Genomic DNA, 25,440 nt, shown 5'->3' on the forward strand with positions numbered 1-25,440 from the left:
AAAAAACACAAAAAAAAAACAAAACAAGAAAAGTGGTTCTTAATGAAAAGAAAGCTAATGTGGTTTTGTATAGAAGCAGATAGTGAAAGCTGGATTTTCTCAGTCAGTTTTCTGTTGAAAATAGGATCTCCGTGAGAATTTTCAAGACTATAAGTGATACTCTTGTGTTCCTCTCTGCAGGGCCATGTCTGTTTCTTCCATGTCAGAATTCCAGCGCTTGATGGATATTTCTCCATTTCTACCAGAAAAAAACTTGCCTTTATCCAGCAGCAAAGATGACATAACCCCTCCTTTGTCTCCTGATGATCTGAAATACATAGAGGAGTTCAACAAAAACTGGGATTACAGTAGCACCAGAAATCACGGGGCGGCCACCGAGAAGCCTGCAGAAGGGTGGATAGAAAGGACAGAATCTGGGAAAGCTGGGCATGATCCTGCTCCAGATCCCTTCCAGGCCTCATCATGGTACCTCACCACCAGTGTCACAATGACAACCAATACCATGACCAGCCCAGAGCACTGCCAGAAGCAGCCCATAAGGAGTCACGGTGTAACTGAAAAAATGGGAGTTCGGATCTTCCACAGCCCACCAGTGGTCCGTAGGTTTGATAACTCAGTGATAGCCAGCAGTGAAGGGAAAAACCAAGTGGAGCCAGATTTCATGTTTTCTATGACCAAAGCTATGGGGAATGTTGCTGAGACAAAAGGTCCTTCCTCTGATGTGTTTGGAAGATGGTCTTGTGACCTGACCAAACACCATAAGGATTTTCTGGAGAATGGTCTTCGTCCCATTGAACGCCCTATTTGCACTACTGTGGGCTTTGCCTCACCTTTGCACAGCTTGGAGATGTCCAAAAACATGAGCGATGATATGAAGGAGGTCGCTTTCTCTGTCCGAAATGCGATACGCTCTAACTCTAATTCAGGAGAGCCTCAGTTTAAGGACACTGCATGTCAAACCAATGGTATGAGAACAACAGGGACACAGACCACCCAGACCATCAGCGTCGGCTTGCAGACAGAAACCCTGCGCAGTATCACCAGCAGTCCACACAAGTGTCTGACACCAAAGGGGGGGTCCACGCCTGTCTCTTCACCATCCAGAAGCCTGAGAAGCAGGCAGGTGACCCCTGTCATTGAAAAGGTCCAGGCTAAGTTTGAACGCACATGCTGCTCCCCCAAATATGGCTCTCCAAAGCTGCAAAGAAAAATCCTTCCCAAATCAGACCAGCCAAATAACAGGACTTTGCCTGGCACACCTCAGAAAGGATTCAGTGAGTCCGCTTGGGCTAGATCAACTACTACAAGGGAGAGTCCTGTCCATACCACCATCAATGATGGCCTCTCCAGTTTGTTCAACATCATTGACCATAGCCCCATCTTTCATGAGACCTTCCAAAAATGCCCCAGGTCTAGCAGCCGATCCAGGTCAGCAGAACCCAGACCAGAGCTGGGCCCGGTGCAGGAGCCATGTACTAACGCCCGTGGCAGATCACCCAGTCCTCTTCGTTTGGGTACAGAGACACAAAAGGAAGATGGGACTGAGGTGACAAGTATCAGGCAGGACTTATCTGCTCCTCCAGGGTACACACTTACAGAAAATGCTGCCAGGATCTTGAATAAGAAACTTTTGGAGCATGCCTTAAAGGAAGAGAGAAGGCTACCTTCACACAGCCCACCAAATCTTAGCAATGACAACAGCACAGGAGAAATTGTCAAAGTAGATCCAGGGTCCATAGAGGTAATGAGTTTGTTTGTTTTTCCTCCTATAGCTAAATGCACTCTCCTTTGATCAAATGCTTTATGAGGTATCTTACAGTCCTGCCAAGTGTTTACAGTGAATATCTTAGTCCTTTATGGTACCACCAGCGAGTTCCAGTCACTAAACTATCGGATTAGTCTCTGAAGAACTTGTTAAAGAATTGAGTTTCTATCCTGACACCTTATCAGGCTTGAAAATATCAGTAGAGCTTTATCCTTTATGGGATAAAGATGGTTCTCTCCTGAATGACTGGGATAAGGGATTTCTAGATGGTCTAGTGTCTGTAGGTCTGAGAAGATTTCTTTTCTATACTAGATGGAAAGGTAGGCTCTTTCTCCTACACAAGAGTGGGTGATATCAAGTTTGCATGAATAATTACTTCAGTACCCTGAACCAAAACTTCAGGGCCTTCAGCGTACATTTTCTGGATATATTTGAGTAAGTTGGGTTCTGGTCTGTGAATGTGATTAAATGGCATGAATGAATGTGATGAAATGGATTTGATATTGACTGTTGCTGCCTTACCAAAAAAAAAAAAAAAAAAAAAAAAAAGAAAAAGAAAAAGGAAAAGAAGAAGAAAAACAAAGATAATCAACTAGTCTAAGCACAAACTTACTTAGTGCTTAAGAACTTTTTATTGATGTTTTGTTATACTGTCACAAGTTTAACAGTCATCATCGATCTCAGCAGGTATGCCCAAGTAATGGGGGTCAGATCCTCATTTCCAGTAATGTGCTGCAGCAATCAACCAAAAACAGGGTGTAATGATGGACAAAGCTCTTTCAGTTTCCAGGTTTAAGTCTGTTTCCAGCAAACTTGTGTGTGAGAGAGTTTTGCCCTGAGGAGGCCTGCAGAAGCTGCGTTAGGCCCAGCCCTTGCTGGTGGTACAGCATCAAAATGGCACATGCTCTGCTGGTCAGTGTGTTCCCCAGGACACAGACAGGAGAATTCAGCTTCTCAGCTCCATGCCATCCCTTTAGCATCCCAGTGTTGGTTTTTTTTTTGGACACTTGCTCGTCCTTAACTCTGGTGATGTCCCAGAATCCTGTCTGGGCCTTGCTAGGTTCAGTCCTACCACTCTTGCCTCAGGTAGCCTCAAGGGAAGGTACAAACCCCATTTCCAATATCAACATTTGAGATGGAGGATTTGTGGAAACTTAAGTGTTGAGGCTTTTGTTCTGCATTTTGCCTTGTACAAGCAACTTGCTTTTAATGGACATGATCAACAGATCATTTGTAGGTGCTGTTGAGGGGACACAATCCTTTTTGCCTAACAGAGCATCCTAGGCTGAGGATATATTCCCTATGTTTAAGCAGATGTCAATAGGGAATTTTGTACATATAAAGAAAAACCCCATGTGCATATTTTAAATAATAATGAATGAAAGTAAGTTTTGCACACAAACCTCAGAATGAACTAAAGCCTCATTTATTTCACTCTCTCTCATTATATATTTTGTTAGTTTGAAATACCAAGAACATACAATTCCTTATTAGAAAGTGTATGCTTTACTCATACAGGTTCAACGCAGCTTTGCCTTCCAGGCATCACTGAAAACTCTTTATTTCTTCCTGCATCTTTTAAATGTCTCAGCAGATCTCAAATGTAAATAAATGGATGTCATCCCACACCACCACACATTGCTGCTGGCAAAATACAACCAGCGTCAGTACCTGAGTTTGATGCGTGGAGAGATTGACGTCAATGCTGTTTAGTAAAATCTCCTTGACCATCAGCCTGGCAAAAATTTGCCCTTGTTTGTGAATTCTCAGTATCTTCTGCCTAATGTTTTGAATTCCAAGCCTCAGAACTAAGCTTTGCTCTTCCTTGCAACTCTTACTCAGTTGTTATGACTGCTGTCTGGTTGCACAGGTGCATTGAAAAAGAAGGTGGTGGGCAGTCACATGATGGGCTTATCTTATCCTGTGTCAGTTGATGCTTTACAATGTGCCCTTAATGAAGTGTGGGTTTGCTGCTGCAAACAATAGCTCAGATGCCTTTAGACTTTGCAGTACCTTGGGTTACTTCTGTATTATCCTGGCCACAGAAATTATGCTTTACAGGATTGCACATAGTACATGATGATCGAGGAGGGGGCAGGCTGTGCTTGGGGCAGCACCAATGTCAGTGCTGCCCTTGCCATCCTCCTGCAGATCCCTGCTCAGCTTCTCCATCACCTGTTTGCTTCTGGCCAAGAAAAGTAACCTTCTCACCACAGGGCGCCTTCTTTTTTTCTGCAATCATAGCATGGTATATTGATGACTTTTAAAATTGCATGATTGGTGATTTTTCCTTAATTTGAGCTTCTGGATGGTTTAGTTATGCAGTTCACTTCTATATTACTGCTGCAATGTGAAGTCTAGTTCATATGTATATTTATATATTCACATACATATGTATGTATGCATGTGAATGTATATGCATACATAACAATAATAACTGTGTTTTCTAACTTGCCCAGAGCTGCTTACAAATAAATTCATATCCAAGCTAGCTTAGAAGTCTCTTGCCCTGCTAATTCACCAAACCACTATCTTACTTGCATATCATGGGATTTACAAATATTACCATTAAAAAATGCAGAATAATTTTCCCTAACTAACTACATAGAAGCAGCATGAGCATTCTTCTCCTCTGACTAGCGAGGGCATAAATGACAGAGGTGACACACCTGTCCCAGTCAGAGGGCTCAGGCCCATTTCTGAAGACAGCGCTGTGGAAGGACCATCCCCAAGGATCCACGTAGAGGGTGGAGCAGTGGCCACCCACTTGCTACTGAACAGCTCAGCGTTGGATGGGGAATGTTGCAGAGAAGGGGAGGTGATGTCGGGATTAAAGAGCTTTTGCTCTGTTTGAGTCTCTCTCCACTGTTAAAAAGGAACAGGAAAGAAGTCTGAGGCAAAGAGCTGTCATGAAACCTTCAGAGAGGCTTCTGAGCAACATAAATATAAGTGGGTTTTATGCTTGTTAAAGATTTCCTAAGCAGAAATTCTGTCTCAGAATCAACTGAAGGAAAAAAAAGCCACAACTTTATTCCTCTTTCATGGTAACGTCATTTTTCCCACAGCCTTAATCAAGGTTGGCAAAGGATGACAGATAGCTTTCTCTGCTAAGTAAAAATGTTTGGATTGTTTAATGCTCCGTCCTTCTATATTGTGCCAGCATTGTAAGGGGTTGGTGTGTTTGCTTCCTTCCTTTCTGAATCTTTTTCTGCTGGTGGCTTATCCTTTACTTTTATTATTACTTTCCCTCTGGTACAGCGGTAACATGATCTGAATGGGTGGTAGCATCTGGGGACTTCTTTGCTGGTGTGAAATCCTCTTAAAAAATACATATACATATTGATTAAAATAATTCTTTCCAACCTACTTGCTTTCTTTTTTCTTTTCTGTCTGTTCTGTCCAGAACCAAACTGTCTTATTAACTGCCCCCTGGGGACTCTAACCCTGCCTGCCTCACTGCTGTAAGTCCTTTCTACCTTGTTTCCACAACTTTCTGAAAGTGGTCACTTTGAACACATGTGGCATTGAAAGGAAATAATAAATGACCCCAGCTACAGCGGTGCTCACCTGACATCTCCGTGTAATCCTTTGTACAAAATGGTCTGGGAGTGCTCAAAATGGAAACCCGAGCGGCTCCTTCCTGTGGTAGCATGGGCTGGGAGCGTGCATGGTCATGGAGGGGTGACACAGGTCAGAATTTGTGTGGTTGGGTTTTTTATTAAAGGCAGGACTGAAGAGCAGTTTACAGTACCCAAAAATGTTGGGGAAGTGTTCAGATTTTTAACTTTTTTTTTAAAATCACTTCACACTCCTGTGTGGGGCTTCTGGCTGCTGTGTTCCCTTAGGCTGTATCTGTGGCAGCAGGTGGAGAGAGCTGGGGAGGGGGTCTCAAGCACCAGCCTGTGGCTGACAGTCACATTTCATCATTAAGCTGCTTCCAGCACAGTTTTGGTCAATGCCAGCTGGCTGGCTGGACCATTCACTCAGCCTTGGAGCCAGAAAATTGCCTGTTTTATGTATTCATGTCGGCATAGCCACAGTGGCTGGCAGCCTGGCCTAGGAATTAGCTAGAAACTAAAACTGAAACCTTCTTTCCCAAATCCAGGCTCAGAGGTGCTGCTTCTCCACCCACTCCTCAAGTAACCACCAAAGTAAATCACCCCTAGGACGTCAGATTTTTTTCAACATCACTAGCTTTTGCAGCTGCACATGTTAAGGGAGGGCATTTGAGATTTCAAAAACCACTCCTGACAGTTCCCTTTTGATGGCTTGATTTCCTTAATACACTCTGAGAAAGTTAGCATCTGTCCTTGGGGTTCCCTGCTTGGCATCCAACATGATGCCTACAGCATTGGGCTACCAGTCCCTCCTCTGCAAGATGACACTGTAGTATGGTGTTGTTCTGGGCAAGTTCACGGACCAGTAAAATAGGATGAACCTAATCCTGCCATTCTGAACAAGCTGGCCAACATATTTGGGTACACTCCATCCTTGGAGGTGTTCAAGGCCAGGTTGGATGGGGCTTTGTGCAGCCTGATCTAGCGGGAGGTGTCCCTGCTCACAGTAGGGGGTTGGGACTGGGTGGTCCATAAGGTCCCTTCCAACCCAAACCATTCCATGCTTTAAAGACACTTACCAACTGGGTGACAGCAGTGGAAACAGATTTTGTTATCATACTGTTGACTCTCATTTCCTCCTGTGAAACTAGGATAAAACAGCCAGAAGCAAGCAGCAATGTAAAGATGCCATTTTAAGATTCTGGTTAGAGAGAGTCTAAGGCAAAGCCCACAAATAAGGCGGCCTGGATTCGTCATGTTGCATAGCCTGTAGGGATGGCTATGCATACAGATTCCAAACATGAGTGGCAGCTCTCAGACCCCAGAGCGATGGGATAGGGTGAAGTAAGGACACGGAGTCAGGTTTCTCATTAGCACTGGTTTATGTTTCAGCAAGGGCCACATCTGTGCTCACAGCTCAGCTGGGGGGAGAGGACGTGCAGTGATAGTGCACATGTAGGCCCAAAGCCATGGCCTAGCGCCTGCCGGGTGCTCCTGCTGCCCAACACTGAGGGCTGACAGGCACAGCTCTGCCTGGCAATGGGTTGCAGCTGAGCTGGTCGCATATTTCTCAAGACACTGAGCTCTGGCCCTTCACAGAGGCTTTCCTGCCTCAACCCTCTGAGGCACTCTCCAAAGACTGCACACGCCTGCACAGGTTCCATTTCTAGTGCTATTACTCCATGTCTTTGAAATCAGTCTCTGTCATGTATCATCCCAACCCAACCAAGATGTTTGATGACATATCGCCCTGTTTGTTCACTGCCCATCACATCATGTTACCTAACCCAGTATTCTCCATTCTCTTCTCTGTTTGAAACTCTGCACTCAGTCTGCTGCTTCCTACTGTGCTGTTTTACTACTCCCTTGACTTCCCTTTGGCTTACTGTGCCAGAGCTTGTCTTCTGCACTGTGTCACTCTTGATCTCTCTCTTCATTTACCACCAGCTCGCATTCTGTTTTATAGACTGGTATTTCTTTAGCTCTCTTCAGTGTATGCAGATCAGTAGATTGACAGACTCCTCTGACTTGTTTTGATAAATGCTGAAATATGCAGAGAAATTCAGGATTTTTACTTTGGCACTACAAGCCAGACTTGCTCCCACAGTCAGTCACCTTGATGCACTGAGCATGGAGAGTCAGGCAGGAAGCCTGGCTGTGCAGTTAGTAGAGCCTGTAAATACAAGAAGCAATTATCAACCTGGTGCCGGGGTTAAAAAATGATGATTGCAGGTGATTTCAAGTAGCACAGGTAGGCTGAACTGTGGAAAACTGGTGGAGAAATATTATTTCAGTTTTCCCCCATTTCTGTAAATATCGTTTTTAATGTACAGTAACACTGATTCCTGTAATTAATTCAAGCAAAAGCAGCTGGCAGAGAGGAGTCATGTTTCAGAAGTTGAAATCTGGAGGTAAGCCTCATCCTTAATCCAGCTGAAGTTCACAGCTGGTCCTACAGTCGTTATTCTTTTACTAAGAAGTCTTTCCTGCATGTGAGTCTGAAATCAGAGGCAGGCAGGAGTCAGTAGTTGATTTTCACCTTGCTTCCATATGCCAGACCAGGCCTACGCTTGGAGAAATGCAATGAGTATAATGCATTATCATGATATTATCATGCAAATGTGTTTTTCTAGCTCAAGAAGAATTAGTAAATGGAAGCTTGTCAACTACTTCAGTTCATCCCAGACCTCCTTCGTTCATTCTCCTCTTATCTGTTCCATAAATCATGGACATGTACACGAATATCTGGAGCACGCACACAGAAAGATATTCACTGCTTGCTTTTGTCCTGTCAATTGACAGATGCTTAGCTTTAGCTTGAATTCTCCTTATTTTTTAATTCTTTTCACATCCAGATGGCCTCTAATGCTAGTTACTAACCACTGTTTTGCTCTCTTGGCTGCCAAGGAACTGCCTTGTTCTGCACTAGCCCCGTCCCTCGAACCCTGCTTCTCCCGGCCAGAGAGACCAGCAAACCGGCGCCCACCGTCCCGATGGGCTTCACATTCCCCTACTGCCTCACAGTCACAGTCAACCGGAGACCTGACTTCCTCGAAGGAAAGCGGAGGCAAGGAGCCGCCAGCGGAGGCCGTGAGCCAGGGAGACCAGTCTGCGTGAGCGGCTGCAGGCACCGCGTCGGGGCTGGCCTCTGCAGGGGGCCCGACAGAGAAGTCCCGCAGTGGAGATCAAAGAATGTTCTCAAATGCAGCTGCTGAATGTCCGACCCGTGAAACCGAGGTGTTTCTAGAATGAAACAGTTAATGTGCCTGTAATAACTTAATTTTTTTTCATAGCTGAGAAAACTATTTTTGTCTCCATCTTTTCTACATACAGTATATTAACAAAAAAAAAAAAAGGAAAAAAAAAAAAAGGGTAAAAATGATATAAAGTAAGATTTAAAAATAAAATGTAAATTAAGTTTTAAGGGAATTTGAATACATGCTCACGCTCTCTCCAAATACTGACTGCCTTTCGGTTATATTTGCACTGTTAATTTTTCAGTTTCAGTTTGGTGTTTTTTTTTGGGGGGGGGGTTGTTTTTGGTTTTGTTTTGTCATGTAAAACTAGAGTCTTAAGTTAATTTTATTCTATTTTAATGTCAGTGTTATCAGTTTTTAAATGTCAGTTTCTTAAAGGTGCTTCGACTGTCTGAAGCAATACCTTTTAAGTAGTGAAGAAAGCCATTAAGCTAGTTCACTAGAATTGTATTAGCTGAAGTGGAGGGGAATACAGGTAAACACGAGAAAAGTGTAAAAAAAGAATGCCTCAGAAAGTCGTGTGGCTCTAGCTGTAAAATACACCTACGATACTTGACTTGCATGCCTCTGGGTCCTCGCACTTTAGTGCATGTACATACTGCTACTGTACTTCTGCCGTCACATCAACGTGAGTCCATCCGTTCCACTGTAATATTGTCGTGAATTTACCTGTACTGTACTTTTATTGTTGGTATTCTTGCATTGACTAGACAAAAGGAGTTTTTAAATTATTGTTAGCGGTTCAACTGGCTATGTACAGTGTTTACTGGGAACTTCTTTCGTTTTGGGAAAACCATTGAGAACTCTGGGCGTACCGACTTGTAACTGGCCTTGTTTAGGAGTCTGTCGGAGACCATGTGAAGTGGAAATAAAACCCTCAGTATTTACAAGTTGGTCGAGTGCTTCATGGTGTTTGTTTCTGATGGTACTTCACAAGTTCATTTTACTTGGGAGAAGCAGCTCCCAAACTCTGCCTTTATTCATAGTGGAAGAAAATGTGTCTTTATCCTGTTCCAGTCAGGATGAGAGGTAATGGCTTCAAATTGCAACAGTGGAGGTTCAGTTTGGATATCAGGAAAAAATTCTTCTCAGAAAGAGTGGCACTTAACAACTCAAAAAGAGTCTAGTCTTAGTACAAGTTTGTGTCACATCCACATTAGGTTTGCATAAAGCTGGTGGCTAGCATTGGGAACTAAGCGCCCTCCTAAGGGGGGGAACCTCCCAGTCGGTTCTGCCTGGCACCATCTGTTTGGCCATGCACTTTCTCTGCAAGCCTCAGATCTGCTCTGACTAGTTATCTCAGGGCTGAAGTGGCTCATTCCCGCTTGATTTCCCTTGCCAAGGCTTTCTGATGCTCTTTTACTTAAGAGGACCATCTGTGATCCCTAGAAGCCTTCCTGGTTAGCTCTACTGAGCGCTAAGTCCCTCTCATCCTGTCCTGCTGCTGGCTTTCTAGGAACTTTAATGCAGCTGTTAGATGAGAGCAAACCCCAGCTCTTGGGTCAGCTCCCAAGCTCCACCTACTTGAGGTCTCACTTCAGCCACAAGTTAGGTCTGTGGCTATTAAGCTGAAATTGAGATGTCCACCTCAGGGTTATCATTATGAAAATTGCTGCTTACTGAGACCCGCAGTGACTGAAGAGTCCTATTGTCCGGTGCCCCCATCAAATGAAGCGGTGTCCAGTGCTTCTCATGGGTAGCAATGCTTCTATCATGTGCAAATTATCTTCACAGATACCCCAAAACTCTCACTGTTAACAATTTTCATTGGCCTCCCCAGAAGTCTGAAACCTTAAAATCATACAGGGAGTCCACCCCACTTATTTTTCCAGTGCTTGAAAATCTTGTGGCTGCGGCACTTTCATGACTTGTTGCCAAAACTTCAGTTTGGGCAGGGAAAGAGGAACATGCACAAGAGCTGCTCAGAAGGTCGAATTAGAGTCATGGTGGTTATTAAAGAAGGCTTAACCACAAATGAAAGATCCTTGTTTATTTCCAAAATCTTAATTATTAGCAGCAGCTTTGAAGGCAGAGGGGGAGGGTTCGCTGCTCCCTTAAAAGCTGTTTCTCCTACATGAAGTAAGTTGGAAGCTGCAAATGAACAAGCAATGCTATAGACACCAGCAAGCAGAAATGCTGTCCTGCTTTTTGTGACAGCTGTAATTTGTTTTAATGATTCAGGTGGCTGATGTGTAGCTTTGAGACCAGGAAATGACATTTGCCTTTCAAATCAAGAATATGCCAGCCTGGAGAATTAGCTGCTTGCCACTACGAAATAGGAAGGGATATGGGGATAAGCAGCTGCCTGTGGTTTGTCAGGTAAACTGCTTATGGAACAGCAGGGGTTGTATAGCAGAGCAGAGCAGGAAGGAGGAGGTTAAGTGCACGTAGAAATTCTGTTTATGACCTTAAAAAGAATCACATTAATTAAACATAGGTTCCTTTCTAGTCTAATTAGCAACACCAGTGACATAAAAAAAATGTCTCCTGTTTCTACTGGCTCTTTGGAAACGCCAGGGCTTTTATCTTCCCATACCGCTGCTGCTGCTGAGGTTGGGGCATTTTTTCCCCTCCCATTACTCCATCACATTCTGTAATTACTAACATAAATCATAACGTAAATAATGGGTTTATAGTCCTTCTGGGGTTATTTCTAAAGATTCTAAGACAAAATAGAAAGCCTTGTCAAATAGTCTGTGGCTCACTCCATATCTGTATGGTAGCTGAATTATTGCCTCATGAATAATCAGGGCAGGAGAAGCCTTGAAAACTGCCACAAATTAGTTTAAGGGGATGTGGATGCCTCTGATATAGATTCTCCTGACAAGTCTGACAGAGGTAGAATCATAGAATTGTATAATGTTTTGTATTGGAAAGGACCTCAAAGCCCACACAGTCCCCCCATGGGCAGGGCTGCCCCCCAGCAGCTCAGCTGCCCAGGGCCCCATCCAACCTGGCCTTGAGCACCTGCAGTGATGGAGCACCACAGCTTCTATGCGCAGCTGTGCCAGCGCCTCACCGCATTCTGAGTAAAGAATTTCTTCCTAGCACCTAACTTAAATCTCTCCTCTTTTGTTTTAAAACCATTCCTCCTTGTCTTATCATATTCAGACTGTGTAAAATGTTGGACCCCTTCCTGTTTAATAACTCCCTTCAAGTACTGGAAGGCCACAGTGATGTCTCCCCAGAGCCTTCTCTTCTGCAGGCTAAACATGTCCAGCTCCCTCAGCCTGGTAGGAGCAGGTATGCACTACCCATCCCAGCACCACTTCCCTCTGTGCAGAAAAACCCCATCCTGAAGCCCCCAAGCTCCCTCGTGCTCTCTTTGGAGGTACCACATCCCTTGTTTGCTCCCTGTTCACCTGCTTTGACTTCCTTTGAAGTAAATCACTGCAGCCTCCCAGAGTACTATTAAGCAGCTGAGTACATATAATTTTCATATGAAATGACAGCTAATGTCTTTTCAGTCTCCACATACCCCAGCCTGCTTTCTGGAGAGGCTTAATGGCTTTGAGCAAAGTCTGCTTCCCTTCCCTGTTTATCATCTTCTTATCCATCTTGCAGGAGGATGAGACACACTGCCCTCAGGTCTGGGTGAGGGAGATTACTGCTCTGCTATTGATGTCTCTGAATTAAAAAGAATCAACATCTGTTGCTCAGAATGACCTTTTTTCTTTCCTTAGCAGAGCAGAGACGATAGGATTTCTTCGCCTTGCATTACTCATTGGTTTCTGGTGCACAAACACCTTGTGGAGGCTCCAACCAATATCTGTATCGTCTGAAGAATTGGCGACAGAAATCCTGAGAGCACTCAGTGATCAGGGCAGGATTTTTTGGGTGAGGGACGGCAAACCCAGCACGATGTCTCCACCTGGAGCTGGCACTAAGGAAGGCACTGAGGCAGAGGAAGGGTTAGGGTCGCACAGACCCAAAAAGCCCCTCAGACAGCCCTGATCTGGCAGCCAGCAGTTGTGGGCTGGAGCTATGGGAGGTCACGGGGTGGGTGGCACAAATTCTCCCCTTGTTCTCAGCTGGACACAGGCCCACCACATCCCAAGGCTGGTCTGCGGGTGGTGGGCTGAGATCTGAGGAGAGAAAAAAACTGCAAATAGATGGATATCTGAATGAGAAGGGGAAAAAAAGTCATTTGGATATTGAGTTTTACATGTCTCTTGCTGGCAGTAAGTCTGGCTGAACAATGTAAGCGGATACTGCACTAGGGGAAGAGCGTAGCTAGGCTGTGCAATGTGAATCCTATTAAATGCCAGGACCAGGAAATTTTGTTTTGTCTTGCTAAATTCCAAGATTTTTTTTTTTATATACTATAATGGGATTTTTTAATCCCTGCAGCAAAACTTTAGATGAGGTTTGCACAGAAATTGTCATGGACGCGGATACATTCCTCATTCTGCTGCTGCTTCTCTCCCTGCTGTCTCTCTGGGTCAGGCTGCAGCAGAGAGAGCTGCTTGCAAGTGAACAAGCTCATCCCAAAGGCACTACTTATCTGGCTTGGCATTCTTGTGGGTTTGGTTGGAACCAAGCTGGCCCCAAGATACCATGTTCTGCAAACAGGCAACATTTTTGGATGCTGAAAAAGTTGGAACTGGTGATGTATAAGAGAGGAGCCACCCATGCTTTTTATCTACCAAGAACTGCTATGCTAAGTGCTTAGGCAATTAAGAACATAAGTCTCATTGATTTCCTTCTCATATAAGTGGCTCAGGTAACTTAGATGCATGAGGAATTTTTATCAAGTCTCCTTCTAGTACCTGACCTGTAGGGAGTATCTAAACAGGAGAGAATCAACATGTTTACATGGTCTAAGAGTAGTAGGACAAGGGAGAATGGATTTAAACTAAAAGAGGGGAGATCTTGGTCAAGTGTTAGGAGAAAGTTATCTGTTCATTGGGTGGTGAGGCAAGGTGCTGGCACATAGAAGCTGCCCATAGAAGCTGTGGTGCCCCATCCCTGGAGGCACTCAAGGCCAGGTTGGATGGGGCCCTGTGACTATTATTCTATTATTCTGACTCTGGCTCCAGACTGCTAGTCTTTAAAATATGGACTTGATTCCTGATATTGTCTTAGAGAAGACACACATTGTATTGTTCTTTGCTAGATTTTCTGCTCACTGCAATGGTAGGGCAGGAAAAAATCCACTTTGCATATATGAATGAGAGGAAGAACAATGAAGGCCATGATTTTGTCACAGCTATTTCCATGACAAAACTAAAGACTTTTGAGAGGGTATTTTCTTAGTACAGTGTCACTGTGTTTTGTCATGGAAATCACATCTTAGGCAAAATCAAAGCCCTGGCTTCACAAATGTCTGTGTTTCCCTCAGTCTGTGATGCTTCTGACAACATCCCAACCTCACAACTTGCACATAAAATACAAGTTGAACACATCACGTTGGCAGGCTTCTTAAATGTTTTACAAATAGGAATGGATATGCAGTTATATTGAAAAACGTATTCAAGTCATTTTGTATAAGGTAGTAGAGCAATGCAGTAGGTAGGAGAAAAGCAACAATAAGAATTGAGAAACAGCAGAACTAACCCCTGGAAACCAGCACCCAGGCTGCATTTAGGGAGTAACAGGCCTGATGGTGGTTTCCCTGAGGTCAAGCCTGCAAACATGGCTGAGTGAAAGCAAACAGTGAGCTGTGCTGCAGTATGTGAGACCTCATGAGGCATGGGCCTCACAAGCAATAGCACTGACAGCATCTGTCAGAATCAGCCTCTTTGGCTGGCAGGGAAACCCAACACTGACAGATCCATTGCCTACTGGACTTGTTGAACAGCCTTGAGATTGCACAGCCACAGCTTGTCCCTCTGAGGGTGACAACCTGGAATGGCAATGGTCCTGGAAATGACATCCCCTGGGAGGTGGGAGTGGGACACCATTCCTGAATTACACGGCCTTTTCACATCAACAAGGAGAATCACTTTCAGAAGCTGCAGCATGATGGTATAACATGTTCCCATGCAATCTGACCTGCTGTAGGTGTCCCGTTCATTGCAGGGGAGTTGGACCAGACGGCCTTTAAGGGTACCTTCCAAACAATTCTATGATGATGATCGCATGTTGCTATTACCATCTCCCTTTTACTCAGCAAACAGTATATCTTCGCAGCACAGAGCTAAATTATTTAGCAGCAATGTCTCCCTGCTTAGCAGAATCCACCCAAGCTCTCTGTTGGAAGGGCTCAGGGATAAGTGATTAGCAGCCCCATGAGTCAATTTAATCCTTCCTGAAGAACTGGGAAGCCTCCACCTGCTGCGGACACCCTCCTGTAGGCTCTGATCAACCACAGCTGGCTCTCAGTGGCAGAACTGGTTGGTGTAGATGGCTCAAACCACCTGGTTCCTCCCAGCCAGGCAAGTTATCCAGAAACCACCACGAAGCTGTGCGGAGGATCCCTCCGTGCCAGTTCTTCTGGTTAGGCAGAGGCGGCTCTGAAACCCCAATGAAGCGGGATGGGTAAAGAAGGAGCCCGCTGTCACCCGAGGCCACATCTGACCTGAATGAAATGTAAAAGAATTAAACCTGTCCCAAAATTAAAATATCAGTGGAGCTACATAACAAGTTAACTAAATTGACTGTGACCTACATACCAGAAAGCATTAGATATTTGGAAATGCTTCTTTCCGTGGGAGTCAGGTCACACAGTAAGATCTAGTTTAAAGATTCACACGCATCTCTCTGAAGTCCTGTGTCGGGCTTAAAGCAGAGAATGGCTGATTTGAAAAAGCAATGAGACATTTTTAACCTTGACATCTATCAGGTCGGCCCTGCAATGATTTGAGTCTCTTGTCAGGGCAGCAGACAGCACTGACAGATGAACTGATTAGCTTTGGTACGTATCGCAGTGCAGACAGTAATTACAGCCTAGAAACGATAGCTTAAACAGAAAATAATGCATTACATGCAGAAAGTTCCTTGCCAGCCGCCTGGAGGCAGGACCTCCACAGCTACTGCTCAGAAATAAAACACATCAGGCAACACGTTAGAGGTTCAATCTTTCTTAAAGTACATAAGCTAAAGAGCAGCCATTTATAAGCAGCTGATCCAGCCACAGAAGGGAACACAATTAGATGTATATATTAGATATATATTTTGAAAGCAGGGTTCTAGAAAAGACAGATGAATATATATATTTCTGCCCATCTCTGCCTGTCTGTCTATCCACCCATCTATATATGTATATATCAATCTATGTATCTATATTTCTATTTACGTATATCTATTTATCTACCTATCCGTCTGTCTTTAAAACAGAAAGTCTATTTTATCTTTTTACACCTACTTACAGGACTGTTCTGTATATGCATATACGCAGGAGTAAAAACAGATTCCTTGCATGGTCTATGGCAAGTCCTTCTCCAAATCAGAGCAAAGGAGGCGTTCTTCAGACCAGTGCTATTGGACTTCTCCATAGCTTTTAGCCTTGCTTCCTATCCCATGTCAGCATCATTCAGCTTTTAACTTCAGACTATCACAAAGCTGTTCTTCAGAAATTAAAGAGCTGAGTCATCACACCAGTGCTCATTCCCCTGCTTTTTAAACAGCATTTGTGCATAAAAGCTCAGCTCAGATTAAGAAGATAAATACAATGCAGAGCTTTACAGATAAGTTAAATGAACAGTGAAAATTGCCCTTTAATCTACTTAGCAGGTCTTTGTGATTAAAGTCTAGTATGTTTTTCTGTGCTGCTGAAGGAGTAGGCAATGTGGTGACTGAAGAAATGTCTAGGAAATAGCACATAAGTCATGGCTTTTTTATTTCGTTGTCGCTTCTGTTTTAAAATCATTTGCACTGATAAATTCCAATTTCTTTTCCATATCTGGTCAGATGAAGGACGCAGACACCATCAAAAGATACATACATTGGCTTTCAACCTTCATCACAGTGTTACCCTTTTCCAGCCAGCATCTGAGCGTGCTACCACAGATGTAAAGCCGCTTTTGATGCAGGCTTTATGCAAGTCTTAGCTTTAGGGAGCAGCAGGCCACGAGCTGGCACGTACATCAAACAGCATGCAAATCCTTCCCACTGAAGAATCGGTTTATAGTATGCCACTGGATTGTAAAAACACAAAACATCTGCCAAATGCTGCAGAGCTACGGCAGCTAAAAACAGCCTCTCATGCCAATAAGGGAAGATACATTCTGTGAAACCTTCTCCAAGACACCTATACCCTCAGCAGTAATATTCAAATGCCATAGGGAACAGTAATTAGTCCTCCAGATGCTTTACACTGAATTAGAATTCAAAGAAAACGTGTAGGTATCTCAATTTAAGTACAGTGGAATGGGGTTTAGTTCATCCATTGGATTTGCTGGGGAACAGCAGGAGGATAAACATCGTATTGGGCAGAAGATACTGCTGTTCTCTGAGATAGTGGAAAGCCCAGAGGCAATCTGGTTGGAGCAAATGCTCTGGGGGAGGATGCATCTCTTGAAGTGGTTAGTCCCATATTTTCCAGGTGAGAAATGGCAATGAAGACTTTTGTCCCAAGTGAAATCAAGGAGGCCTTGTGTGCTCACCTCCCCTGAAGATGTGGTTATAAAAAACAGACACCTCCAAATGTATTTCTCTCTCCCATTTAGTCCTGCCACAATTACCACACGAGTATTTGAACACCACCATCCCATGGGCTAATGAGCTGCGTGACTAACATTTGTCCCATAACTTACGTGCTCATCTTCTCCCTCGGGGAAGACCTGTGTGAAGTGGAGACTGTTTATTATGAATATACACACAAAAAAATACTTAATTATACAAGCACACACATGCCAGTATAGGTTTGTTGGAGAGGGAAAGATGAAAGGCAAGGTGCCTCCGCCTCAAAGGAGGGCATGCTGAGGTCTAAACTGGCCTTCGTTTCCTGTGGGAATGAGGCAGTGGAGCCAGGAGTGCCCCAAAAGGGCCCAGCTCTGCACAGGCACTTCTGTGAGTTCCCTCCATGTAACGTGACTTTTTTACTGGGGTCTTGTCTTCATGTGTATGCAGGAATGTCTGCTCAGTGCTGTGCTACCAGAGCCATCTACAGAAAAAGGAGTTGTTTCCTTGGCATAGGAAGATGCTGTCATCCTCATTAAATTTGAGCAAGCAGAGGCAGGAAAAGGGAATTTCTTTGTTTCTCCATTTTTGGCCGTGAGAGAAAGGGATTTACAAGGAGGTTTTTGGAACTTGGCCTCTTCAAATAGGAAGAATCTATACCCAGTCCAGAAATACATCAGTGCAGCAGCAGTACTATGTAAGAAAAGGACAACTTAACAGTTGTTTTCATAGCATGGTCTGGATGCCCTCTAGCTGGTTGCATCTTGCCCATTTTCTGAGGCGTGTGCTCTCTGTCAAGATGTCTTTATCATTTTTAAACTTGAGTGGGAACTGAGAGGTGGGAAAGCTGCTGAGCCAGAGGGCCAGAATGGCCAGCAGGTTGGAGCAGGAGGGGTCAGGAGCACTCCAGATGGAAACAAGAATGGCTGACATATGAAACTACAGTCTCATGTCCCACCTCCATGACAGGCCAGAGCCACCAGAAGGACTGCATCTGAATTTATGTCTTTTTTTCTCAGTAGCTGTTGGAATTGTGAAACTGTTTTCTCAGTTTGGATGCTGTATGAGCCCAGACAATGCTTACACTGTCATTTGCTTCTTGGGTGGTGATGGCTGCTGTTTGGCCAGCTGGGAAATGAAGGGGTTTAGAAGTTAAATGCTGTATTTAATGAGGTGTGGCGAGGCTTGGAAAACAGCACCTTCCTGCTCCTTCCTGTGCTGAGCTGAGCTTGCTAGGCTGCCTTTGCACTTACAGTGGACCAACAGCAAGGTTTAATAACAAATTCCAGAGTCTGTGTGATTTCCCATGAAGCACAAAGGGGCCATCAGGCTAGAGAAGACTAACCAGTCTGCATGAGGAAAGCATTCCCCTGGAACTAAGAGCAGATCTCTTGGTGTTGCAGTACACTTCAGCTGTTAAGCACCATAAGAAAAAATACTGAAACATGTTTTTTACAACATAAATTGAGAGCAGACAGGGCATCATGGCCTTGGTGTCACCTCCAGCCTTTGTAAGGGGACTCTGCTCCCAGTCAATGAGAAGACACTAGGGCAGAGGCCCCAGATAAGGCGGTTCAGCTCCTGAGGAGACAAGTTGTGACCATTGCTGCTGCCCCACCTGCAGCTCCTGGGTACCCAGATTCACTTCAACCAGGCTGCTTCACAGTGGGATCAGCATGGAAGCAGAGCAGAGCAGAGCAAGACAAGTAGGGCAGCAGGAGTGGGAGTACTGGTGATCTGCCTGCGTTAGCGTTCCCTACTTCTTCAAAGATCATGGAATCAGAAAGGATGGAAAAAATCACTATTATCATCTTGTCCACCATGAACTCATTCCCAGAATACCCAGTGACCACATCCCTCATGCCACATTCACACAGTTCTCGCACACCTCCAGGGACAGTGACTCCACCACCTCCCTGGGCAGGCTGTTCCAATTCCTCACGCCTCTTTCTGAGAAGATTTTCCTAACATCCAACCTGAACCTTCCCTGGTACAGCTTAATGCCATTATTTCTTGTCTTAAAATCAGCTGGGCTTTGCTTTCCTCTGGGGGAAATGGCAGCCAAGCTGCTCCTGCAAAATGAGGGCTGTCCTCAGAAATGAGGATGCTGGCTGTAGCAATAGCTGAGGGTAACTCTGTGCATAGAATGATCCCTTCATGCTGTCCTGATTTCAGCTGGGGCAGAGTTGTTTTTTCCTTCATAGGGTCTGGTGTGATGCTGCGGGCTTTAGGAGAAAAACAATGTTGGTAACACACCAGTGTTTTAGATGTTGCTGAACAGTGCTGCCCATGCTGTTTGGTTTGGGTTTTTTCTTTTCTTCTCATGAGATCAGAATTTCAAACTTTGATTTGAAAAGAGGTGTTTCTAGATAATACTGATATGGTTACAACTGAGTGTCTTGGGAGGAAGGAAGGAAGGAAGGAAGGAAGGAAGGAAGGAAGGAAGGAAGGAAGGAAGGAAGGAAGGAAGGAAGGAAGGAAGGAAGGAAGGAAGGAAGGAAGGAAGGAAGGAAGGAAGGAAGGAAGGAAAAGGAAGGAAGGAAGGAAGGAAGGAAGGAAGGAAGGAAGGAAGGAAGGAAGGAAGGAAGGAAGGAAGGAAGGAAGGAAGGAAGGAAGGAAGGAAGGAAGGAAGGAAGGAAGGAAGGAAGGAAGGAAGGAAGGAAGGAAGGAAGGAAGGAAGGAAGGAAGGAAGGAAGGAAGGAAGGAAGGAAGGAAGGAAGGAAGGAAGGAAGGAAGGAAGGAAGGAAGGAAGGAAGGAAGGAAGGAAGGAAGGAAGGGAGGGAGGGAGGGAGGGAGGGAGGGAGGGAGGGAGGGAGGGAGGGAGGGAGGGAGGGAGGGAGGGAGGGAGGGAGGAGGGAAGGAAGGGGAAGGTTCAAAGTGTTCCCTGTAGTCAAGGATAGTCAAGAGAAAATGCTTTGAAGATCAGTTGTTCTAAAACTCTTAAACAGTGCCACAGCAATCCTGTTACTTAAGTTAGCTTTGCCAAGGAAGGGTTTTCATGGGCACCCACTCATCCTGATCCTGTTACAGGACTGGTTTCAAAAAGGAATAAGGTGGAATTATGGTGGAAAATGCCATTAAAGACAAACAGGCTTTGATTTTTGTTAACTCTTGATAAGAGCCGATACACCACCTATTTCCTGCTGCATACAGAAGGGATTTCTTAAATACAAAGATGTCATGGAGGATCAATGCACTGAGAATATCAAAACTATAAGTATCAGAAATATCAGAAATAATACATCTAGCTATCACATTAGCTCTCACCCATGAACCAGAGAGAGGGGAGTGCTTAGTCCCATGGAGGTTAACATCTGGGAAAGCGCTCAACTTACAGAATCCACCAAATGACTGGCAGCCACATTAAATTTGTTGTCTTGAATCAATTGAGAGACCCCACAAGGGATATTATCCCATTTGGCCTTGAGCCACTGACTGGAAAATGTGCATACTGGAGGTGAAATAGTATTGCATAGATTTGTCTTCTAAACATTCACCATATGCTCTCATAAAAATAAGCACCGGCACCATTATAAAAATAAATTGTTTATTGTGTAGCTGTTTTCTTTAGGCTTTGATTCAAATCCTCAGTATACAACATAAGTTCTATAAACATTTGTCAGACACTAGATGTTAAATGAATTTATTCCAAACCTTTAGAAAGGAAGCCTTGATAGACTGAGTGCTTGTTTATACATTGATTGTGCTGATTTATGTAATTGCAGTCATGCTCCAGTCCTTCAGCAGCTTCAGTTTCTCTCTTTCTGTCCTAAACTAATCTGTCCTGTCTCAGCTATTACAGAAAAAGGTAAGAAGAGACCTCAGTTCTGTTGGCATTAATAAACTTGTAACACAGAAAAGTAGCACAACCCATTTTCGAGTTAATAACATCTTGTGTGGTCTATAGAAAGCTGGCAAGGCAGGCTGAGATTGTGAGCTGTACAGAACATATGCACAACTGCTATCTGCTAAAACAATGTGAGTGTTTTAGTAGCTCCAGCTGCACTGAATAGCAACACAAGAAGAACACTATAATGACCTCAACACCTTGGCTACGCAAAGCTAAAAGATGCTGCAGGGTCTCTGGGTGTGAGATGTCAAGGCATACAGAAAGAACTTCCACTGTGGATAGGCTTGGCTTACGTTAAACTGCTACGTTACTTGTAACCTTTTCTCTGGGTCTTGTTAACATAAGTTTTGTTTGGTTTGTACAAAATGCCTGGAGTGAGGGGAGATGTGGATGATAAAGAAACTCCATGGACTAAAGGAGCGATGTCTTCCTGAAAGCCTTTAGTATGCCCGGCCAGAAGTGAAGAACTGACATCTCAGGGCATAGATAAGGATGTCAGTGGCTGAACAGAAGATCATGGATGCTTGTTCTTTCGTCTAGACAAGAGGTTCTTGTATTCTTGGAAGCAGCAAATAGTAGAGACAGTTCACAACTTTGGGCAGAACTACAGAACGTCAAAGTTTTCCTTTCTGAAGCACTGCTGAAGGGCATCTACAAAGACTGGTGAGAGACTGAACCCCTAACATTGGTTCCTGTGAGAATAAAAGGCAAATTTGTCCACCAGATGACAAACATCTGGGCCACTTTATTACAAAGGATACTGGCTCTCTTTGACGGTAGCCCCTAATGGAAGCTGCAGTTCTAAGACACACCTTAGGTAGAGAGTGGGCAAGGGCTATGGCTTGGGAAAAGAAACACTGTTTCTTCCCTTCCACCTCTTACGTTAAATACAAGTAACAAAACCTAAGACATCACAAGTCTTTCTGCATGAGGTCAGATTAAGAATGCTTCCACTTTCAGGGGGAACGCTTCCTTTGCAGGACCTGTAGTCAGCCTCTCACATCATATACAATATCAGTATATCGTGCCTTGCGCTTGGCAGTTTTTGTTACTGTGATGCTCAACTTCAGGCACTGTTCTTGGAAGGAATTTCTCTTCCAACACAAGGTAAGAGTTCAGAAGCAGAGAAACAGGTGGGGAATTTATCCCTTAGAGGAACATTTTTCTTTAGTGCACGATGCTCACTCCACAAATTATTAGATATTTTTCTTCTTTTGTTCACCCTACTACTGAAAGGGTTCCCAGAAAAATAAATAAATAAATAAATAAATAAATAAATAAATAAATAATTAAAAAAAACACTATGAAGGATGGTTTGGGAACATTATTCAAGGGGCAAATGCTTGCCTACATTTGTTCTGTCCTCTTTTTATTGTAAAATATATTGTTGGTCTTACTTATTATGGATACTATCCACACAATATCTCTTGGTGTATTATTGCTCTAACGTGTTTTACTTAGTATTGTCCTAAGAAATTCACCCTTGAGAGCTTAAGTACTTAGAATATTCAACACCAGAAAGAAAACAAAAACAAAACAAAAATCCACAACCTACAAAAACCCATCAACACAGTCATCATTCTTGTCCCCAAAACCAATATTCAGTCAGGAAGACTGGATGGTATTCCTGTACTTAAAGGGAGCTTATAAACGGGAGGGAGGTTGACTTTTTACACCATGTGACAGTGACAGGATAAGGGGAATGGCTTTAAAATAAAAGAGGTATTTCATTAAGATGGCAGTGAGGTGCTGGTAGAGTTGCCCATAGAAGCTGTGGTGCCCCATCCCTGGAGGTGCTCAAGGCCAGGTTGGATTGGGCCCTGGGTAGCTGAGCTGCTGGGGTGCAGCCCTGCCCATGGCATGGGATGGGACTGGGTGGGCTTTGAGGTCCTGAGTATTTCAAGTTCCTTAGTGGTGAAACAGAAGGAAAGAAATGGAGAAAAGATGAAACCAACCCTGTAAGGAGGTACCTTGAGCTGTGAATTGCTGAAGAAACGTTTACTTGATCTTCCTGTTTCCTGCATAATGAAGACAAGTAGTCTTTACAGATTTACCGGGAATGCAAGAGTGGTTCAGTGCATCAAACTGCCCCCATGCAAGTGTGAAAACAAAATCTCTTTGAAAGTTTGGAGAAGATGAGGCAAGAATCCTAGACTGGCACACAGAGCAAAGAGATCATCTCAAAAGACTAGGAAATTTGTGTGCAGCTATATTTATCTTCAATTAGACCTCATTTGGGGTTCTATCCATTTTACTCTGTAGAGAGGAAGGAAAAAACCACAGCTCTGTAACAGACTGAAGTACCTAATCATTTCCAGAAACATACGTAAGGTGAACATTATGTGATGAAATGTTCTCGGCATCAGCGCTGCCTGTATAACAGAAGGTGCACAGGGACTGTTCCAGCAAATTATTCATGGGCAATAAATAATGTATAACATGTCTGAGAGGCAAGGGAAGTGCACCTCTCTGTAATGTACACAAAATTTTGATTCCAGACAGCATTCTTATTGTGGTTTGGGTTAATTTTTTTTCTCAACATTAGCTATGTGTGTAAGCCTGACCTTGCATAAGGTTTTCTCCACATGTCACCTGACCATTCACTCATCTACTACATGAGCTGAAAGAAAATATATTTTCTTCTTGATCCTGACTGCGTTAGGATTTACTGTTAAGTTAATATATAACCAGGCTTATTTGCTAGCTCAGTATGTACACACATTTTCCTGGGGATAATATTGTCTCCAGTACAATACTTCTGTTGGGATTAGTGGCAGTACTAGTGTTAACAATTCCAGTTATAGGGCAGGCTCTGTAGCAGTAAATACTGTATCAGCCTCACATAAAATATGCTCTCCGACCTTGGGAGCTCATAAACTAGGTTAAGATAAGCTGCAGCTGGCTGATGAGGTAACAAGCGAACAAGATATCATATCCTAATTAAAGGAGTTGGCTTGCTTTCCACTTGGCTACTGTAGTAAAGGGAGTTACTTGGAAAGCTGCTTGTTTTCTTACCTTGTGTTTGAATAATGTTTATTAATCATTGCTGATTTCTTAGTGCAGTTCTTTCCCCCCACTGCCCATGAAACAGGGGAAGGTCCTTCCCTTTTAGCACGAGATTGGCAGCCTGGGATGACTCAGGTTGAGCTTTTATCCTTCTCCTTTCATTTCAGGTGACACGTTTACCATATTCTGGACTGGTCTGCAGACAGCCCAACCTTTCTCATTTAGAAACAAGCTAGACTAAACCATTAGGTACATTTGCCTAAGATTCCCAAGAGCTATTTTACTATATTATCTCTACAGCAGTTGAGAAGTGAGGTGATACAGTTCAGATACTCTTTCAGAGGGACAAACAAACTTACTTTGAAGACATAACTGTTCTGTAAAGAACTTTTTTCCTGGAGAAAGTCTGTAATCCAATTTTCCATTTCTTTTAGGCTCTCAGGTAGAAGGATTTATTTCTTTTTGTTTAGTACATTTAGATAAAGAAGTGAGAGAAAAAAAGTTACATATTTTTTTCCTAACATTTTGAGTGTTTTCTATTGTACACAAATCTTAATATATTATAAATCTTGGCAAAAGTATTTGAAGAGTGTCTGATTATTCTCCAGAATTAAACTGGTAACCATTAGCAGAGCAGGCTTATAGTTATGGATTCTCAACTATGCTCAATCCAAATCTCATAAATGCCAGTGATTCACCTAGTAAAGACACAGCAACAACAATATATGAGCAATAGAACGGAACAGAGAACACATTTTTCATTTGAGTGTACATCATTTGAATCATAACATTGAAGCATTAGGTGGGTGGATTTTACAGGTAATTCAAGAAATTTTCAGTGTAGACATACTGAAAAGGAAAGGAATTTTTATTTAACAAAACAACAAAGTGACTCGATCTGATTTAACCATGAATTACTTGCTAATATTGAGTCATCAGACTGCAGCTGTAGACATCCAGGGCATTTTTGAGTTTTCAGATTTGTCTTTTATGAGCATTTTAAAGACCTTTTCTCTTGCTGAAGGGCACACATGTAGTCAATGAGACTATTGACTCGTGCTATTGTTACCTACTCTGTGTCCCAGACTATTCTCAAATTGACCTGTTTTACTCTTTAACCTTAGGAAAGTGCAAAGTCATTGTCAGGCCTGGTAATATGAAGTATCAAACTTAGTGGAATGTAAGAGTTTGAAAGAAAAGTACGCCTCTTATTAGAACAATGAAGTACTCCAGGGAGTTTACCTTGGTGAAACTGCTTTAGGAGAGAGTACTCCCTTGGAGAGCTAGAAGGAAAAAGTACCTAATAGGTCATTATACCTAAAAACTATCAATGGAAAGTTAGATGTTACCTAGTAAGCACATGTTTCTCCCATGCTGATAAGACTTATTTACTCCTCTCCAACACCACAAAATATGTGACCCCTCCTTTGTTTGTTCTCTCTA

The 25,440-nt window shown here is 43.5% G+C and overlaps 1 protein-coding gene across 6 annotated transcripts in view; it reads left to right on the plus strand.

Annotated features, from left to right (window-relative positions):
- MTCL1 (microtubule crosslinking factor 1) overlaps positions 1-9,469 on the plus strand; it is a 106,389-nt gene extending 96,920 nt beyond the window's left edge. For 4 of the 6 annotated variants that reach the window (XM_072327722.1, XM_072327723.1, XM_072327725.1 and 1 more), the window contains 2 exons: positions 181-1,741; positions 8,230-9,469. In XM_072327722.1, coding sequence (XP_072183823.1) covers positions 181-1,741; positions 8,230-8,439 — 1,771 coding nt within the window. In that variant the 3' untranslated portion in view covers positions 8,440-9,469. Of the gene's footprint in view, positions 1-180; positions 1,742-5,168; positions 5,227-8,229 lie in introns of all 6 variants that reach the window. The other 2 variants (XM_072327726.1, XM_072327728.1) reach the window with 1 other exon arrangement.
- Positions 9,470-25,440: the final 15,971 nt, after the last annotated feature.

The sequence above is a fragment of the Excalfactoria chinensis genome, chromosome 2 (assembly GCF_039878825.1).
Source record: "Excalfactoria chinensis isolate bCotChi1 chromosome 2, bCotChi1.hap2, whole genome shotgun sequence".
Taxonomy (NCBI): domain Eukaryota; kingdom Metazoa; phylum Chordata; class Aves; order Galliformes; family Phasianidae; genus Excalfactoria; species Excalfactoria chinensis.